The following is an 18,853-nucleotide window of genomic DNA, read 5'->3' as shown; positions in this document are numbered from 1 at the left end:
TGTTGCAGGGTTTAATTCAAATCTAAAGATAAACTAACTTAAAATTATGTTATTCAAATTTCAAGTACAGGTAAAAATGTGGGAGTTGAACCGATATAACCTGATTAACTCAACCAGTCTAAAAACAATCTGGAAAACTGATAAAAATATAGTTTGCCTCAAAAAAATTCAAGACAACAACATATTAAATCGACCCATGTCAACCGAATTAGCCTTTCAAATCTGTGACCAAGGTCATGAAACCATCATAACCTTAAATAAAACATATCAAAATAAATTATGAAGCTCACTTCTCAATAAACCTATTGTTGAATGATGAAATTAAAAAAAAAGAAAATCAATCTAAAAAAAGAACACAATAAATGAGATTTCAAAAAAAAAATTATAAAAATGTCATTGATAATCTTGCAAAGCCTTTCTAAACTTTGATTGCTCTAAAATTTTAACCTAAAATTTCAGCATGATCTAACCATTGGATTAAGAAATGTAATTGATATTGTAAGACTAGATAATATTTTTTTAAAAGAAAAAAAAACATTATTTGCCTAGAATTTACGGAACAAGGTGAGATTCTGAGCGAGATAAAGTCTACTCTAGTTAATTTATTCTATTTTTTAAACTAAAATGCGATATCACAGCCATTCTGAATGGAATGAATCAAAATTGATAACCTTAATTTTAATCAAGTCAAGTGCATAACGTTCAACACCATTTATCCTCCGAAAATTGGTCTAGTGTTCATTTTAAATTCTTAACCAATCTAGTTTGACTAGGTTATGTTAATTGATTCTAAGTGATTTTAATGAGTTGATTACAAAATTGTTACAATTACAAATTATAATTATAAAATATACTAAAATGGCTAGGTAAATAATGTAGCAATTCATAGTACTCTTGTTTTTGTTTTTTTTTTTTATCCTCAACCTTTTCTTTTTCAATTGCATGATCTATGTTTAAATTAATGACTAATTTTTCAAAATTTATTAAGAAGAGAAAAATTCAATAAAAGGAGATCAAAATGTAAAATAATAAGATATTAAATGACCAATTTCAAATTCACTAGGAAACGTTTTGTTTAGTCAACCCCTTTTATTTTTGTCTCATATTCCCTATAGTTTTTGAAATTTAATTTTGGTCCATATATTTATTTTCATAACATTTCATTCCATGAGTTTGATAAAGGAGAGAGAAAGTTATTGGAAACAACTAAGGAGAGAGAATAATGTCAGTTAGGCCACATTTTGGATGAAAAAAAAGATTAACTTAGTGTCAACAAATTATATTCAATGAGAGAGTTTCAATAAGGTGTTTTTGAATCTTTATCTCAATTGAAAAGATAGATCGGGATCAAGAAAAAAAATCTTCACTATTTGATTTTGGTTTATAGGTTGATAAATTAGGTTTTGGTGTTTATAAGGGTGTTTATTTAATTGTTTTAGGTGATAATGAATTTTTAGGCCCAAAAGATAGCCCCTTGATGTTATAGCCACCACTATGGTAGTCAAATTCTAAACGAGATATTATCTACTTAATATTTTTAAGAAAAAATATTGTTCGTCCCTTAAAAAAAAGGCTCATGTTCATGGCCTATATATATATATTTTTTTTCTTCAATTTCATCTGTTAACATTGTGTTTTTATTGGGTTTTTTTTATTGATGTTTTTTTTTTAAATTTTATCATTCAACAATCAATTGATTTTGAATTGAGATTTATAATTTGTTTTTTTTATTAGATTATTGCAATCTCAAGCAAACATCATGATATTGGGTTAATGCTCGATTTTGTGAGCGTCTATTTTCTCCTTATATAATAAAACAAAAGGTAGTTTATTTATTTTTATTAAACCTAGTAGAATCCATGATCTCGATTGTAGGTTTGGTGGATTGACTTTAGTTGATTAAAAATTAAATTTCAAAATTTATTTTGATTTGTTTTCTATATGGTTATCACAGTCTTGAACAAATATCCTGACAATGAGTTAGTGCCTAATTTTATAAACATCTATTTTTTTATTCTATAATTAAATAAAAAATAGTTAAGAAAGTTACTAAACCTAGTTGATATATGACCTAGGAGCAGTGGTGGAGCCACAATATTTAAAATGAGAGGGCAAATTAATTAACAAATACTATATTATATAGATACACGTTAAAAATCAATTCGAAACAAATATACTAAATTATATAAAGCAAAATTAATTTAAAAATACTTTTAAAATGAGAAAACTTACATTATAATTATTCTCTTTAAGTTTTCATAATAAAAAAATTCAATTTAGTTATATAATAATTGTAAATCCTCCATATGAAATTCATAATAAAATACATATTAATTTATCAAAACCCATTTTACACCTCATTACCATGTAGCATGCTGTAAATAATGCATGGTTATGGATCATCATTGATAGTTTAAATTTATCATGATAGATCATTTTTAAAAATAAAAAAAATAGTTTTTTTCTTTTATTTTTTAAGAAAAAACCAACCTTTAATTTTGTAAATATCAATATTTACTCACTGACAATAATTGAAATGTTTGGTTGTTTATCTTGTGAAAAAATTTAATTCCACACCATAACCAATTCAATTAGTAATAATATAATTTTTAATTAATTCAATATAATTAAATCAATAACTATTTTTCAAAAACAATTCAAAACAATTTAAAAAAAATTAAGGGGGCAATTGCCCCCTTAATCTCCTATGAGGCACCACCATTGCCTAGGAGGCAGGTTTACCATGGTATATAGTGAATGTTTGTCTACCTTACCAATCACCCTTAAGGTGTGGCAACCAAGGTTCCCTTTAATAACATTGATGGATATGTATAGACTTATATTGTTATAACTATTGTCTTTTTTTTTTGTTACATCCTCATCATTATCTCCCTAATCTTTAATAATATATAAGGAATATAATCTTTTGTTTTTGCATTTATGACCAATTACAAATTTATTATCATACCAAAAACACAACCCATTAGCTCTTCTGTCATAAAACTCTTTATTTTAAAAGTTATTGGAAGGTTTGTTAAGTGTCTTGTTAATGTTATTTTGGATAAGAGAATTGGTTAAGTCTTTGTGGAGTGGTTTTAAGATGAGTATTTTGGTTTGTGGTGTTTAATTTCTAGAGTAAGTAGGTAGACATATAGTGTGGTTCTACATTAGTCATATTACACAAATATCAAAGTCTTTTAAATATGTTTCTAAATAACCTTTCTGCCTTCATATTCATAAGTTCTTTTAAAGGATCCCCCCAAAATCTTCAACTAAGAGGCTTAATATACTCTTTCAATGTAACATCAACTCTCTCTTACTTCTTATAAAATTTTGATGTCAGTAAAGAGTTATCTCATCAAGATAATAAGAATCTAGTTTTAGATTTTCACTTTCATGAATTTCTTCAACCTTAAAAAATTGATTATATTTATAGAGCCACTTATGAACATCTTCCCCATCAAAACTTGAAAAATCTTGTTTAGGTTTATGTACCCTATTACAAATTTCGTAGTTTCTATTAGCATATCTAATTTGGTAACCTTCTTGATGATTACAAAAAGCATTTGTTTCACCAATATTAGTTTGTAACTTCTATTGCCTTGAACTTTGTTGGTAAGTGAGCTCTCTCAGTATCTCTTGAAGTTTCTCTAGTCCAAAATCAATTTCCTCAAACCTCACTTCATTATTGATCTTAGATTCTTCCGGCTGCTACCCACACACCTCCAAAAGTTCCATAGTTGTGTCATATTTCTGGACATGATCCCTGTTAACATCTGCAATGGATTCATCTATCTTATCTTCAACCCTTTTCAGATCTTGAGAACAAGTATCTAGTGGCATGCTTTGATTTTGAAAGATCCATGGCTCTGATACCAGTTGATACGAGATCAATTTGTAAAGCTTCCAGACACAGAAAAGCCAATCGAGAAAGAGAATAATTTTCAAAAATTTACGAACAACAACTTAATGGACAATGAACACTAAGAAGAAACAGAGGCGTGGTGAGCATATGTCATAACTATCTCCTTATTAGACAACCATCATTCTCTCATGGTTTTTTTTTTGCATTCTGTTACACTGTCAAGCTATATACTAGCAGAACAGTTTCTATAGAAAACGTTCGAGATAATGTTCCTTGGCCACACGTGGCAACTAAACAGAATTAAAGAAAAACAAAGCAAACACTGAAACACAGCGTGTAATTAAAAGCCTTGACAAAACGCAGCGTATAACTAACATAAAAGGTGCAATGAACACATTGTTTCGTAACGGTAACTTTCTGATTTAAACTTCCAACAATCGATTCCTTCTTCTTCACTCTCTTTTTCCCTCTCATCAAGGTTGGGCGGTGACACCATCTCGGAATGATTATCTTCACTCTTGTAAGTCATTGCTCTCACACAGGTCACCGTATTGGACTCCCCTCAAGTTACTACTAAATGCATTACCTAAGTAAACTTGAGAGCACTGTGTTTTCTTTTTCTTTTTTTAAGAATTAAAATTAATAAAGGGAAGGGCTGCTTTAGGGCCAAGAAATGTAAGCTTCGTAATAAACTGTAACAGTTGACATCCTATGTTAAGCAATTCAGGAACAGAAACAGGGCAAGAAACAGAGCCCAGTTTCATAGTACGTGCAATGGATTGACATGTAAGAACAAGCAGTTAAACATCTTACCAAATTTCAGGAATTTGAACTGCCTTGCCCATCTAACATTCCAGCACAAAAATACCTTTCTTTCGTTTTCCATGATTGCATTCAACTTCAAATAAGCACCAGAGTTCATAACGATGCTAATGACATCATCAAAATCTTGCACCAAATCTCCTAAACACTATATCTGATAAAGAAGAAGTCAGAATCAATCCACTCCTTTAAGAATTTAATGGATCTGGAGAAGCTGAAAAATACATACAGCGAACAATGGGATTCCAACATCCTCTTAATTTATCAATAATAATGTTACAGTTGCTTCAAGAAACACCTATAACAAGATTTAGAACTCCAGCTTATCTTACATCCATGAAGAGAAACGAAACCAGTAAATACAAAAACGAAAACTCATTTTAAACACCGATCATAGAGTGTCTTGTAGTTATGTACATATGATTGTACAAATTCGTAAAAAAAAAAAAAAAAAAAACCCGTATATGAACTTTCAGAAAGGACTTTAATGAATAAAGCAGCAGCACTGGTCAAAGGAAATCATTATCTTCCCAGTCCGATAATGTCACGGATCATGGGATCGGTGGCTCTTGGTGACAAATCCTTTTGGTTGTTCACGAGGCTTGTGCTTGTGGATGAATTGTGGTGGCTAGTATCTGATGCTCTCGTTGCATCATCGCTCATAAAGGTGCTTGTGTCATCAAATTTCCAGTCAGTCAAGTATCCCGGTTTCGAAGTTACAATGTTCACTTCAATATCACCAGATAGCATAGCAATGACCCGTGACATTGATGGCCGTAGCGTAGGTGCAGTTTGAGTACATAAAAGAGCAACTCCTATCAGACGGTTCACTTCTTCCTGGTTAAATTCAGATAGTCTAGAGTCTACTAGCTCAACTTGACGGTTGTTTTCATGGAGGTGCCAGGCCTGAAAAGAAAGCGACCACGTATATTGATGATTGGCTTTAGAAAGTAAAGGATTTGACAGAAACATGATGTATTAATTATAAACTGGCCACAGTCAAATGTGGGCAAAACTCTTGCAGTGAGTGAGGTGTGAGTATCGTATATAGCATACCCATTCAAGAAGATAAATCTTTTCCGTTTCCAAGCTTGTGTCTGAATTTGGTCTTCCACTTAGGATTTCCAGAGCCACAACTCCAAAGGCGAATACATCGGCCTTCTCTGTCAGGTGTCCACGCATTGCATACTCCGGTGCAAGATATCCACTATATTAGTAGTGACAGAGTCAGTAACGAATGCACTGATTGCACAGTCAATGATTCTAGACATGAATCGAGTAAAAGGATGGTTCCTTGAATAAAAAGAAATTTAATAGTTTTGCACTTCAAAATCTTACATTGTTCCTGCAACACGGGTGCTTATATGGGTCTTCTTATCATCGTAAAGCTTGGCCAAACCAAAATCTGAAATTTTTGGAATGAGATTAAAATCAAGCAGGATGTTACTGGCCTTCACATCTCTGTGTACAATTCGAATCCTTGACTCCTCATGAAGATAAGCTAGACCTCTCGCTACTCCCAAGCATATATCATAGCGTGTTGGCCAGTCAAGATTCAAACTTTGCTCTCCTGCATTTTGTGAGCATGCATAATTATGTTTCTGCTGCATGTTCTATACTAGTGTGTGTGTGTGTGTGTGTGTAGCAAATTAGCGTACCAAATACTGCTTGATCAAGACTCTTGTTCTCGAGATACTCGTATACAAGGAGTCGATTTGCTCCCTCGATGCAGCATCCATACAATTTCACAAGATTACGGTGTTGCACAGCAGATATAGTAGCAATCTCTGCTATAAACTGAGCCTTTCCTTGGTGAGATGCCACGGACAGTTGCTTCACAGCAATCACTCTCCCATCATTAAGTTTTCCCTATTGGTAAAATTTTAATATCACGTCAAAAAACTAGTTCAACCCGATAGAAACATTACTCTCTACACACTTGATGGATCATAAGATACATTAGAAATAGATGGAAGAATTAAGCACATAAGATGTGCTCAGCTACTTTCTATCATTGATTAATATAATTACTTACCTTGTAAACTGGTCCAAACCCTCCCTCTCCAAGCTTATTAGCAGAACTAAAATCTTCTGTAGCAGTCCTCAGTTCACCATAACTGAAAGTGTACGGTCTAGCATCGATCCCTAGGAACTCTGCAATTTGAAACGCATGCTTATTCAGGAAACTGTTTGTCTGCTCACTTATTCACTTATCTATCATGTACATTTTAAAAACGATAGAGAGAGGTGAGAAGAATCTTTACAAGATGAAATTGCAACTGAGCACTAATCTTTTGATTAAATGACATTAGATGGAATGCAGTGCTCTGTTCTTGCATCTAAGAGCCTCTGACACGAGAAAATTTTAGTTTATGCCTCAGTGTTCCATTATACTTCTGAAATTATCTAATACTTTTTATCCAGAGATTGTCTAGTTTAAGATGGGAACAGCGACGGCCCCAAAATATACATAGAATTATCAGTGTAATTAACACAATATGTGGGTCAAATGCTACGAACAATAAAAGACTATAATCATACTGATAGCATCATTTTTATAAATGGATTCTACAAACAGTTAAAAGGTCTGATAGCTTGAACAGAAATGAAGCACGGTTTTCCTTTTCCAGCTTACCTTCATAATCAATGTTGCTTTGCCTTTCTCTTCTCCGAGCACAGAGTACAGAAAAAACAAGTAGAAAGCCTACTACTCCAACACCAACAACAATCCCCGCAATCAAACCAGTCCTATTCTTCTTCTTCTTCTCACTTGGTAGCTTGTTACTAACAGTGGGTGTGAAATCTGTACAGAACCTCAGTAGTGAGAACTCAATAACTCGGGGAACCTTAGAATTTACCAAGTGTGTTACCTGGGATAGCATTGATCGCTGAAACAGAAGGTCCATATGTACCTTGAGCAGGAATGCAACAAGTCCCCTTTCCAGCCCAAAAGAAATGGATATCAACGTAATTTTCTGTTACCTGAACGTTAAACTCCCTCTGTACAGCTTGATTCGTGATTCCGCCTGCTGCCTTTTGTATGTCGAAATCCTTCAAAACACGACTTCCCTGGAATACCAAGGAAAGAACTTAGATAAAATTGAAAAAACAAAAGCAACCATTCTTTTGGCAAGCAAACTAAGAGATTGATATCATGTGATGCCAAGAACTACGTGGAAGGGCTAATTCATTACAAGATTAGACTGTAGTTTCCACGATGGCAACTGCAACAAGGTTTACAGTTGAATTATGAAAAAGTTAGGAACAACTTTCTTCGTGAAAGGTACACTTATCTTGATCAAGTGGTGATTCAGGATTACACAAAAATCTTAGCTGTTAGTGTCAATATTCATTCTGCATAAGTACTCGATGAATCACATCCATTTTAAGACTTCTACCACTTCAACATTTAATTACTTATTATCACAGTAATACACATTTAATGCCGCAATACAGACCTGGATATAAACATCGAAAACACGCCTTCCAAGACTCTTCCATGTGCTTCCTTGTAAAATAACTGATTCTGTAAACTGCATGATAATGGTGTAGTTACCATTCTCAAGCCCCAACCCATAGTACCTTAGTGATGAAGCAGAGATTCGAGATGTCTGGAACAACTCAGAGTCTAGAGTATTTGTAAATTGTGACGATGAAGATGTCGTGTACTGAGGGTCGTTGTTTCCGGAAAAATATCCAGTATTACTAACACCAAAAGTGCTTGCGTCACTCACATAGTATGATGCTGCAGCAAGATTCGTGTTATCTCTCTCAAATAGAACCCTGTTTGAAGATGTGATCTGTGGACCACCACACTTGATACCAAATTGTGAATCTACACCATTACAACAAAAAAAAGGTATTAATCAGAAAAAAGTTGATAATAGCTCTCGAAATTGTGATATGATTCTTACACATTAGATGACAGGATTGTTTTCAAACCTCCAATCCTGATACAAAGCATTCCACTCAACAAAGCACGAGTGGAAACAAAAATAGAGCATTTCAGTTGTACTTACAGATTGGAAAGCCTCGATTGCAAGGAAAGTTGCGTTGAAGACAATTCAGCCCTGACGGCAAACCGCTGAAAATTAAATGAGAAAGGTAATTAGACGATCTATTTGGAAATATTTCAATGGAACGCTCGAATTAAAGAGGGATTTAGAAGAAAAGATTCACCTGAGGTTTGAAGCAACTACTGTGAAGTTGTTGGCAACTAAATTACTGCACAGACACAAGTAATGTCTTCACATGATGAGCTTCGTTCAGCAGTAAGTGCACACAGGATTCGAGCCGAAATTACAGAATGGTAGTTTGATTCTTAAGAAATATTTTTCACAAGCTGTTTGCACATACTATTTGATGTGTAAATAAGATTGCCGAAAGTAAAACTTACAGCTCTAAATTTGTTTCGCTGACCCAGGATGGAAATCCCCCTGCTAAATTATTGTATGACACATCTCTGGAAGAATGAAATGATCAGCATTAGCCATCTGAGCTTAAGACAGAATAAATGAACGTATTCCAGCCAAAAGATAGTGTTCGTCACTTAATGTTGAAAATCAATATTCCAAATGTACTTACACATTAAGAAGTCCTGAACTTTTTGTTGCCGGAAGGGTGCCATTTAATTTATTGTTTCCAAGAAACCTAAGCACAGTGGGAACAAGGCATGCTTCAATATGTATCGTATATGTTATAAGATATGATGCAATTAAGCAACGATGGTATCTTACAAGTAAGTGAGCGAGCTCAAATTGAAAAGCGAGTCTGGAATCTGTCCAACGATATTGTTGAAGCTCAAATCCCTTAAAGAGGAAAAGAAATTGTCATCATCATACATCATACATCAGAAACATAAATTTGGCCATCCAACAAAGTAGAAGCAATGGTCAAAAGTAGAAAGGAAATAATTAGCTCTTCCTCGTGCAACTTCCAGTTGCAGAATTTAACCCAGATTCATTACTCCATGAAGAGGGGAAAAGACTCTGCTTTGTGGCCACTTTGAAGTGATCATACCTCATAGAAATATGAACCAGCCTCATTGCTTGAAGAGCAGCTCACTCCAGCCAAACATATTTCCTCCTTAACATGTATGATACATCTAAAGGCACATATTAATAGAAATAACTTACAGCTGTGTCAAACTCTGGAATTCTCCGATGTAGGTTGGAATTGAAGCAGAGATGTTGTTATTCCTGAGCACCCTGGATGACATGTGCCCAAGTAATTGACATTACATTTCAAAAGCTTCCAAGAACAGGGATAAAAAGGCAAATGATAGACTGTTGTCTCACAAAATGCTTAGAGACTTCATGTTTTTAATAAATTCCAGTGAGGAGCCTCCATCAGATAAATCGCTTATCCTTCTGCAATCATGGTTTAAATGAGATTGTTAGCACCGTTGACCAGTAACATATACAAAAGGATAGCAAAGAAACAGATGCAAAAACTCACAACTCTGTCAAAGTAGTGAGGTTGGAGAAGACTGATGGTATTGGACCTTCAAAAGCATTACCTTCAAGTCTTCTGCAGTAACATTCATGACTAGATGATATAAACTGTGCAGATTTAACATGTAAAGAAGTACAAACAAACAACTTGTTTTACTTGTCACAATTCTTCTTCCTAAAATAGAAGTTTTATGTGGAAAAGGGAGCTCAGACCATTGTTGTCTCAAGTGCAATTGAAGAAAATAAATATAAAACATGTTATAAATCTTCTTACAGGACAATAAGCTTTGACCAATTTCCTATGAAGTCAGGTATCGTTCCTGTGAGTTCATTGTCTGAAGCCCACCTGAGATGAACAGCAAACAATTTCTCAGAAAAATAATGATTCAATTTTATTTTCTTTTTACTTCGAAACAACATTTCAGGACATTTTAATTAAGTGGAAGAACAGTCAAAATATTCTTACACATTAGCCAAGGTCTGCAAATTAGCAAAGGTTGGAGGAATCTGACCACTAACTCCAGAGCTATCAAAATAACTGCCAAGGCAAACAAATTTCATTAATTTTCTTACCATTCTTTTCAGTCTAATTATCCATGTAAATGGTTACCAGATCATCATGAAAGAATAGAAGTTGGCAGAACAAAAACATAGATGTGCAGAATAATTAGTTCCAGAGACATAAGAATGCTCGTATATTGGTTATACTATTTCAGCCACAGGATGAAGGGCAAATAATCTCTGTTCATGGATTTGCTTTCATTTCCTATGCCACTCTACTTCTTCACATTTTTCTGTACGAGATCCCAGGACAGTCACATCCTATCAACAAGCATAGTAATTTACATTTAAATTGAACAGAAGCTCAGCAATACCACAACTTACATTTGTTCCAGTTTTACTAAATTCCCAAGCTCAGATGGCAGAGAACCAGTGAAGTTGTTTGATGAAAAACTACTGTCAACATTAAGAAGCAAATCAGGAATATGGAAGTTACAAGTTAATACATTACAAAAGAAGAAGAAGAAGAAGAAGCTGCACTAATTCATGCCTCTGAAATAAAAATCAGGAGGTTGCCAATTAAATGAACTTACAGTACTCTTAAATCAGTAAGCAGTCCAAGTTCCTTAGGAAGCTCCCCAGACAATGCATTAATGCCAAAGGTCCTAATCGAAATATAAACTTGTAATCAGAAGAAGAAGAATACAAAATATGCGATATCCTATTAATTCATAATTAAAAATAAGAACAGCTTACAGGTATTGCATCCGAGTTAGATTACTGATGGATGATGACAGGTTACCTGTCAAATAATTTTGACCCAAATTCCTGCAAGAAATCAGAACAGGCACCAGTATTTAGCTCGTAAGTTTAAAACACAGTGACAGACTATAAACAGTAGTGTAAGAATGAAGCAAATGTACATGAGGACTGGAAACCATACAAATTGGTGAGGTAAACCAGGCTCCAAAGCTCATCTGGAATTAATCCTATAACATCCATTGCATAAACTTTCCTGCATTTCAATAATATAAAGAATAAGCAGGCGTGAAGAAAGATTCAGCTTTTATCCTAGAAAATCACAAGAACCCAAAGGCATTGTATAGCACCCCAAATAACCAATTGACCCGTCAAGACTAATAAGAAATGTAACCTGCCCTCGTGCCTGAAACCTTAGATGCATGAGCAAATGGGATTGGACATGGTGAATTGGTCCGGGAAAGGTGGTCGGATAGGAAAGGTGAGAGTGCATTACAAAACAAAAGTTACTTATATATATCATGTTTCAAATACAAGGCAAATATATACGAGAACAAGTGACATTTTCTCGTCCATGTACCGACTACTACCTAACTTCCAAGCTTGGCTCACAGGAAATTTCAACAAATGGGTCTCCGGTCTCCAATGTTTATGTTTACTAACTCTTTTTCTTTTTCTCAAAGAACAACGCAGAAACCACTAAAAAAACGTCAAATGTTGATGACTCCTGAGAGAAAAGTAACTTTACAAGGCATAAATGGAAACTTTAAAGTTGGTAAAGAGAGAACATACAGGGCAGTAATACGGCAAGTGGTGCCATTAAGGAAATTGCAGTCACATTTGATAAAGGGGTTGAAACCTTTGTCGTCAATGGTAGGAGATGCACCAGTGGCTGCTCCACTGCATACGTCTCCACTTGTGTTCCATTGATTGGTGGCTGATATTCTCCATTGTTGAAAGATCGAGTTTAATGCTCTAGCTGCATATTCAAAAACAAAAAAATAAAATGAAAGATTATATATTTCTAGTAATAGTCATGAACTTTTGTTGGCCTTTTTTTTCTCTTCTTTTCATTTTCCCCCTTGACAGTCTGACCAGGTTCTGCAATTAAGAACCAATTATCCCCACTGGAATAAGAAAATTTATTTTTATCAAAAAACAAGTTAGGTGAGAAGAAATATTTATGTCAAAGTAAATATCGGGGCAGTGTTTTCAATTTATTAGACCTTTTTATGTATCAAGATTATCCATGACACAATAAGTAGATGTCCAAAATGATTCATAATTTTATAAATTAATTAATATGTTTTAAGGTAATATATTATTGTATTATAGTTATACTACTATATCGCAAGCATCACAACTATGGAGTTACTGAGAGTGATTAACTATTTATTTACAGAATAATATCTAAATATATGTAATAATTCATAACTTATGAATATATTATTTTTAAATAACTAAAAACAAATAAAGGCTTAATCCCCATCTTATGATTACGAGCCATCCTCGTGATAGTCAATTAAAAACTTATAAATATAACTATTTAGTAGGTGGTTTAGTGATAAGAGTTTAAAAGCAGGGGATTTACTTTTTTTATGGTTTCAAGTTCAAGTCATATGGTTATTAATATAATAACCACTGAAAGTTTACATGGTCGTTAATTTTAGGGCCCATAGAATTAGTTGAGGTGCGTGCAAAAAAGCTTGAACATATCTACGTTAATAATAATAAGAAGAAAAAAAGAGAGAGAGAGACTCATAAATTCTTTAGGTTCTCCTTTCCCTTTTCAAACAAGTGTTGATGTATTCTGATGGTTAGGTTAGGAGGTATTTTGATGCTAATTTTTGTGTATTAAATTTATTATTATTATTATTATTATTATTATTATTATTTTACTGTTGGTTGAATAACAACATGCTATATATATTAACATATACACTTTTTAACCAATCATTTTCTTTTTAGAAAAATAAAATAAATTTAAGTAATAATCAACCCCACTAGAAGCTCAAGCCACCCTTATCATTTATCATTTCTAACCTTCTTTATAAGAGCCGCCATCATTAATTATTTATTTTAATATCAACTTTGTAGCTAAAACAAACAAATAATGTAAGGTGGCAAACTGGCAAGAGCATGCAATTGAACATATAGAAGAGATCCTTGATACATGGAGAGAGCTCTTTCTTTTAAATTTCTTTTACCGACACCCAAATTAAAATATGTGGATTATATATATATATATATATGTTTTTTAGGGACAAACCTTAAAACTACTACCATTGATATGTCAATCAAAAAATAATAATAATAATAATAATAAATAAATAAATAAATAAAAACTTGAACCACTTCTCTCGCTCATGCGATTTTCTTTTGTGTGTGATCTAATATTATTTTTTTTTTAAAAAAAAGAAGTAAAATGAATAAATACTTCAAGCAAATTTCTTAATTAAGCTGGTAAAAGAATAGTTCTAAGATCTAATTCTTAATTGATCATCAGAAATTTTGTTCTCTTAAGAGATAATTAGTTGAGAGATCATGGTAATATATATTGATAACTTCATCATCATCACCAAGAACAACTAAAAAGGGGAGAGAGAGAGAGAGGGTTGTACCTTCATCAGGATCTGTAGTAGGTTGAGTTTGATTTTGTGCTTGAGCTATGGCAGCCAAACCAATGATGCAAACAAAAGAAAGGGCTAAGAAGGGAAGAAGAAATGGATGTCTGGTCATGATCAATACTTGAATCTTCTGTAATTGCAAGGTATCGATGAAATGGCAAGAGAATCAACGACGAGTGAGGGAGAGGAGCAAACTAGAGAGAGAGAGAGCAGAGAGCCCTTCAGCTTTTCGCAGAGCCACCAAATTGCCATAACCGACGACTAAAATAGATTACTTGAAGACGACAAAGTTTGTTTTCACACACATTTGCCATGTTGCGTTGACATGCGAAGCTTTGTTTACAAATGCCAACTGCCACATCATTGCATGAGGGATATTTAAAAACAAATAATAATAATAAATTAACACAATATGACAACCTGTGATATTTTAATTAAAAAGTATTTGAAAAATATTCAGTGATTGGGAATAGCGATTTGATAAATGAGATCAAGCGTAAACTAATCCTAACTTAACTCCAAACACAAATCCTAAATTATACCTAACCCTAAACTATATCTTTAAATCTAAAAAACAAACCCTAAATATTAATACTAATCATTAACCCTATAAATAAATCCTAATTAACCTGACCTAGACCTTAAATGCAAACTCTAAAAACTAACCCTAAAGCAACGATATTTAGAGTTAGTTAGGGTTATTGATTAGTGTTTAATTTTAAAGATAGCTATTAGTGTTTTATTTTTAGATTTAAAGTTATGATTTATGGTTTATTTAGGCACTACATTTCCTCAAATTAAAAAAAAAAATTGTTAAAAATTACAGTGTTACCTAGAATTTTTATTTAGAATTAGTTTGAGATTAGGATTAAGATTAATTGTTTCCAATCACCATGTCTCTGCTGCAGCTGCTATTTTCAAAATGTTTTTTTAATTGCGTTGTTTTCAAATATGTATTAATTAGAAGACTCAACTACCCAGTCACGTAGCCGCCACGTATCTTTTGAACCGTTAAAAACAATCTTTCAGTGGTCAAACAAACGAATCAACTTGTTGGATCAAGTTGGTTTCTTTTCTTATATCATGCTGGCATCACACGTGTGTGTGTCTATATATATAACTTTCTAGTATAATTCCTTATTTCTTTTATTAATATATTTCTTAATAGAAAAGTATAGCTTTTGGAGCTGTGATGATTACATAATAAAAACTAAAAGCAATTACAATAAATATAAAAAAAATTTGAATAATTTGAAAACAGGATAAAAAATTTTATTTTTTTAATTAAAATATCTTCTTCATATGAATAATGCGCTAATTTTTATTTGTATCTTTTTCACTATAATAATTATTTTTTAAACAACAACGTAATTTATTAGTAAAGTAAAAGCAAGTTTCAATAAATAAAAAAATATATTTTTTTGATAATTTTAACATGTATTAAAAGGAAAATGAGTAATATAATGCTCATGTGCGTTTACAAAAAAAAAAAAAAAAACTCTTTGAAATTTATTTTTTAATTAATTATACTATAATAAAACAAATTGCAGGAAAGGCACATGGAATATAATTATGAAAAAAAAATATAGTTTTTTTGTTCAATTTCTTTTTTATTCAAGAAATGTTTTTCAATAAAAAGTGTGTTTTTTTTGTAAGAAAAAATTTTATTGAATAAAAAATAATAATAGTTCGAAAAAAAAAAATTGAAGAAAACTATAATGATTTGTACTTCATTTTTATTGAGTATTCATGACCGTCAACAATAAAAGAAAAAAAAAGTCTGCATAGAATGTTTACATAAAATAATTTTAAAAAGTGAATGCAAACATTATAAAAATAAGATTATAATCTTATTTGAAATAAATAACAAATCGAATGATAAGTAATGCAATACTATCTTAAATATTATTTTATTCATATTATTATAATTAATTTTTACTAAATTTTAAGAAAACAATTATAAAATTTTGTAGGAAAAGAGTACTTGTTAATATTATTAAAAATATATTATAATCTTATTTGAAAATAAATTTAAATTAGAATGATATTTAATGGAATAACACCTTAAATATAATTTTAATAATTTTATTTTAAAGAACTTTAATCAAAATTTAAGAAAAACAAAATAAAATAGGGTCCAAGGGCTTGGACCGGTATACGCCAACCTCTAGCTCAAAATAGGCAAGGTCAGACCTAAGTACCTGAATTTTTTTTTTTTTTTTCAAAATAAATGACATGTTGTTTATATAAGCAATCCATCATTTATTAGTACACATTTTGAGTATAAAAAGTTGGTCGGAAGATTAAGGTTTGACTTCTAAGACCTGAAAACCTTGTTTATATATATATATATATATATTTACCAAAAAATAATTAAAAAACACTCTACAAACCTAAAGTGACCCATACTAACTTTAAATCACCTTTTAATTCATCAAAATAAACAAAACAAATCCTTAAATTTTGATCTACTTATTCAAGTAAGATGAATGATAAAAAAAAAAAAAAAAACACATAAATAATACTTCTCTCATTAAATAAAATTTATTGACACTAAAATCATTTATATTATTATTATTTTTGCAAGAAAATGACCACCCGACAATTTTTTTTTCTTTTTCCCACATTTCAGCTACTCCCTCCCTCCCCCTTCCTCCTCTCAAATTTTAAAAGCCAAAAATAAACAAAATAAAATTTTGAAAGAAACTAAAATCATAAAAAAAAATAAATGGACCAAAAATGCAAATGTAAAAAAAATAAAAAAGAATTTTTTGTTTGTGTCAAATTTGTTCTCTAAAATTTTAATTATTTTTAACCAATAAAATCATATTCTATTATATGAAATGGAGCATTAATTTAACATCAAAATGGTTGTTTTTTTAGATAATGTATAACTACATGGCATGTTAATTGAAATAAATTATGAGTTACAAATCTCAATCAAATCAATGCAATGTTTAAAGTTGAAATTAAAAAAAAAAATTGATGACTAAAATAAAAAATGCTTCAAGAACAAAAAAAAAATATATTATTTCATTGTTTTCTCTTGACAATCAAAATTAGAATTTTTCTTAATATTTCTCCATTATTCCCTATGTTTATTCCATACGTGATCTCCATTTATCCTATACATGATAATTGAAAAGTATATATGTATATATAAAAAATTGAAGTGTGAAGGATTGAATTGATGAAGACATTCAACAGAATATTTTTCAAACCCAACCACAATTGAAAATCCCCAAAGTAGCTGAATTTTGACTTATAAACATGTTCATTTATATAACTTTTATATATAAGTCCACACAACTTATAAAACAATTCTGATTTATGCCCCAAAGATTTTTTCCAATTGCATCTCAAATGCATTTTAAAAAAAATACTTGTTAAGGCCACCCATTCGTATTCTAATGTTCTCCATGATCTTATTACCTGTTTTATATAGTAAAATAATGTTTTTCTTAGAATTAAAAAATGAATATTTTTTTTTCCATTAAAACGATTATTCCAGACAGAATGACGGGACTGAGAATAACATGTAAGAAAGAGTTGGTGTTTAAATAATTAACTGTAGACTTGTACATGTAAAATTTCCCTAGTCATCTCAGAAGCCATTATTTTTATGGTTGCGTGATCATTTAGAAAAAACGATGGTACCACCACATACTATAATAAATTTTAGATGAGTTTGAAAATAAATTTTTTTCTTTTTCTAAGAGAGAAAGGTATATATATATATTTTTTATTAATGTTGGTATTCAAGTCAATTTATAGATGTATTAACTGACCCCACAAACCCTAAAATTAATGATCATTTAAGTTTCTAATTGCCTTAATATTTATAAAATTTAAACCGGTGATTTTTAAAAAATAAATCTAAAATCTAATTAACTAAAGTATACTGTTCATGAGGCTCATGATTAGAAAGAGATAATTAAGATAATAACAATTAGGGTTTTTAATTTTGGACAATAAGCAGCATCGTTTTCAATAGACATACACTTGCAATCCAAATTAATATTCAACATTCACCAGCAGAAGTTCAACGCAGCTTTCAACATCAAAAAATAAACAGCCATGAAACTTCTGCCTTATGTATACCATTCAATTATTTTTTTTTTTTAAAAAAAAAAAAAAAACGCAGTCAATCGAGAATTCAGCCAATCATGATTTATTTTTTCTTTCTTTCTTTTCTCATTTGAGTTTTGTTTCACATATATAAAGCTAAAAAAAGGCTTCAAAACGGCATGATGTGACCATGTAAACATATTATGATCAGCAACTTGCTTTAAAATAGAAAACCATACCCTTCTGAGGTTAAATTAAATGAGATTTAAGTTCTTATTTTTTTTTATATTTTAAAAGTATTTGTGAAAAATTTTAAATTTTTAAATTTTTTTTTATGTTTTCAAATTAATTTTTAAAACATACAAAATAATACTGATTTTTTAATATATTTTTAAATATAAAATATTTTAAAAAATAACCATAGTGAAACTTCTTATTAAATGAGGTTCGCTCTATCACTTTTATCCTCTATGGCTAATTGCTTAAAACTTGAGAAAGAGATGCAGTTTCATCACCGAACAATTAACCATCCAATATGTATTAAAGTCGGTTATGCATCACTATCACTAGTACTGGAATATTAATGATTATTGAAATGGTGTGGAAAAAAAGAATAATAATTAATGTGAAATGGTACATTTCAAACATATTGTTAAACATGCTGGCACAAATTATAATGAGTATAGAAAAAACACAAGAAAAAAACGAAAGAAAAATAAATGCAGGGATTTATTCAAGTTTGAAAACGTTGTTACCAT

At 31.1% G+C, this 18,853-nt stretch overlaps 1 protein-coding gene across 2 annotated transcripts; it reads right to left on the bottom strand.

Moving 5' to 3' along the window:
* Window positions 1-4,913: 4,913 nt before the first annotated feature.
* Window positions 4,914-14,329, bottom strand: LOC118049662 (probable LRR receptor-like serine/threonine-protein kinase At1g56140). 2 transcript variants are annotated; one of them, XM_035059719.2, is made up of 24 exons: window positions 14,022-14,329; window positions 12,193-12,379; window positions 11,585-11,656; window positions 11,398-11,469; window positions 11,235-11,306; window positions 11,026-11,097; window positions 10,607-10,678; window positions 10,415-10,486; window positions 10,145-10,216; window positions 9,985-10,056; window positions 9,823-9,894; window positions 9,424-9,495; window positions 9,272-9,337; window positions 9,084-9,149; window positions 8,867-8,911; window positions 8,707-8,771; window positions 8,146-8,522; window positions 7,558-7,756; window positions 7,323-7,490; window positions 6,723-6,841; window positions 6,346-6,556; window positions 6,026-6,257; window positions 5,744-5,894; window positions 4,914-5,593 (listed from the first exon to the last, which is right to left on the bottom strand). In XM_035059719.2, the coding sequence occupies exons 1-24, from the start codon at window positions 14,137-14,139 to the stop codon at window positions 5,210-5,212; spliced, it is 3,108 nt and encodes a 1,035-aa protein (XP_034915610.1). In that variant the 5' UTR covers window positions 14,140-14,329; the 3' UTR covers window positions 4,914-5,209. The 2 variants fall into 2 exon arrangements, with proteins under 2 accessions (XP_034915610.1, XP_034915611.1); XM_035059720.2 differs by having other exon boundaries at window positions 11,026-11,094.
* Window positions 14,330-18,853: the final 4,524 nt, after the last annotated feature.

This window comes from Populus alba, chromosome 7 (assembly GCF_005239225.2).
Source record: "Populus alba chromosome 7, ASM523922v2, whole genome shotgun sequence".
In the NCBI taxonomy this organism is placed as follows: Eukaryota; Viridiplantae; Streptophyta; class Magnoliopsida; order Malpighiales; family Salicaceae; genus Populus; species Populus alba.
The sequence above is the reverse complement of the archived record's forward strand: the minus strand, read 5'-3'. Positions and strand labels throughout refer to the sequence as shown.

Coding starts and splice junctions, on each gene's coding strand:
- LOC118049662 (XM_035059719.2), bottom strand. CDS start 14,139: ATGACCAGACATCCATTTCTTCTTCCCTTCTTAGCCCTTTCTTTTGTT. Junction 12,380..14,021: donor TACTACAGATCCTGATGAAG/GTACAACCCTCT, acceptor TTGAATATGCAG/CTAGAGCATTAAACTCGATC. Junction 9,895..9,984: donor ATGAAGTCTCTAAGCATTTT/GTGAGACAACAG, acceptor CATGTCATCCAG/GGTGCTCAGGAATAACAACA.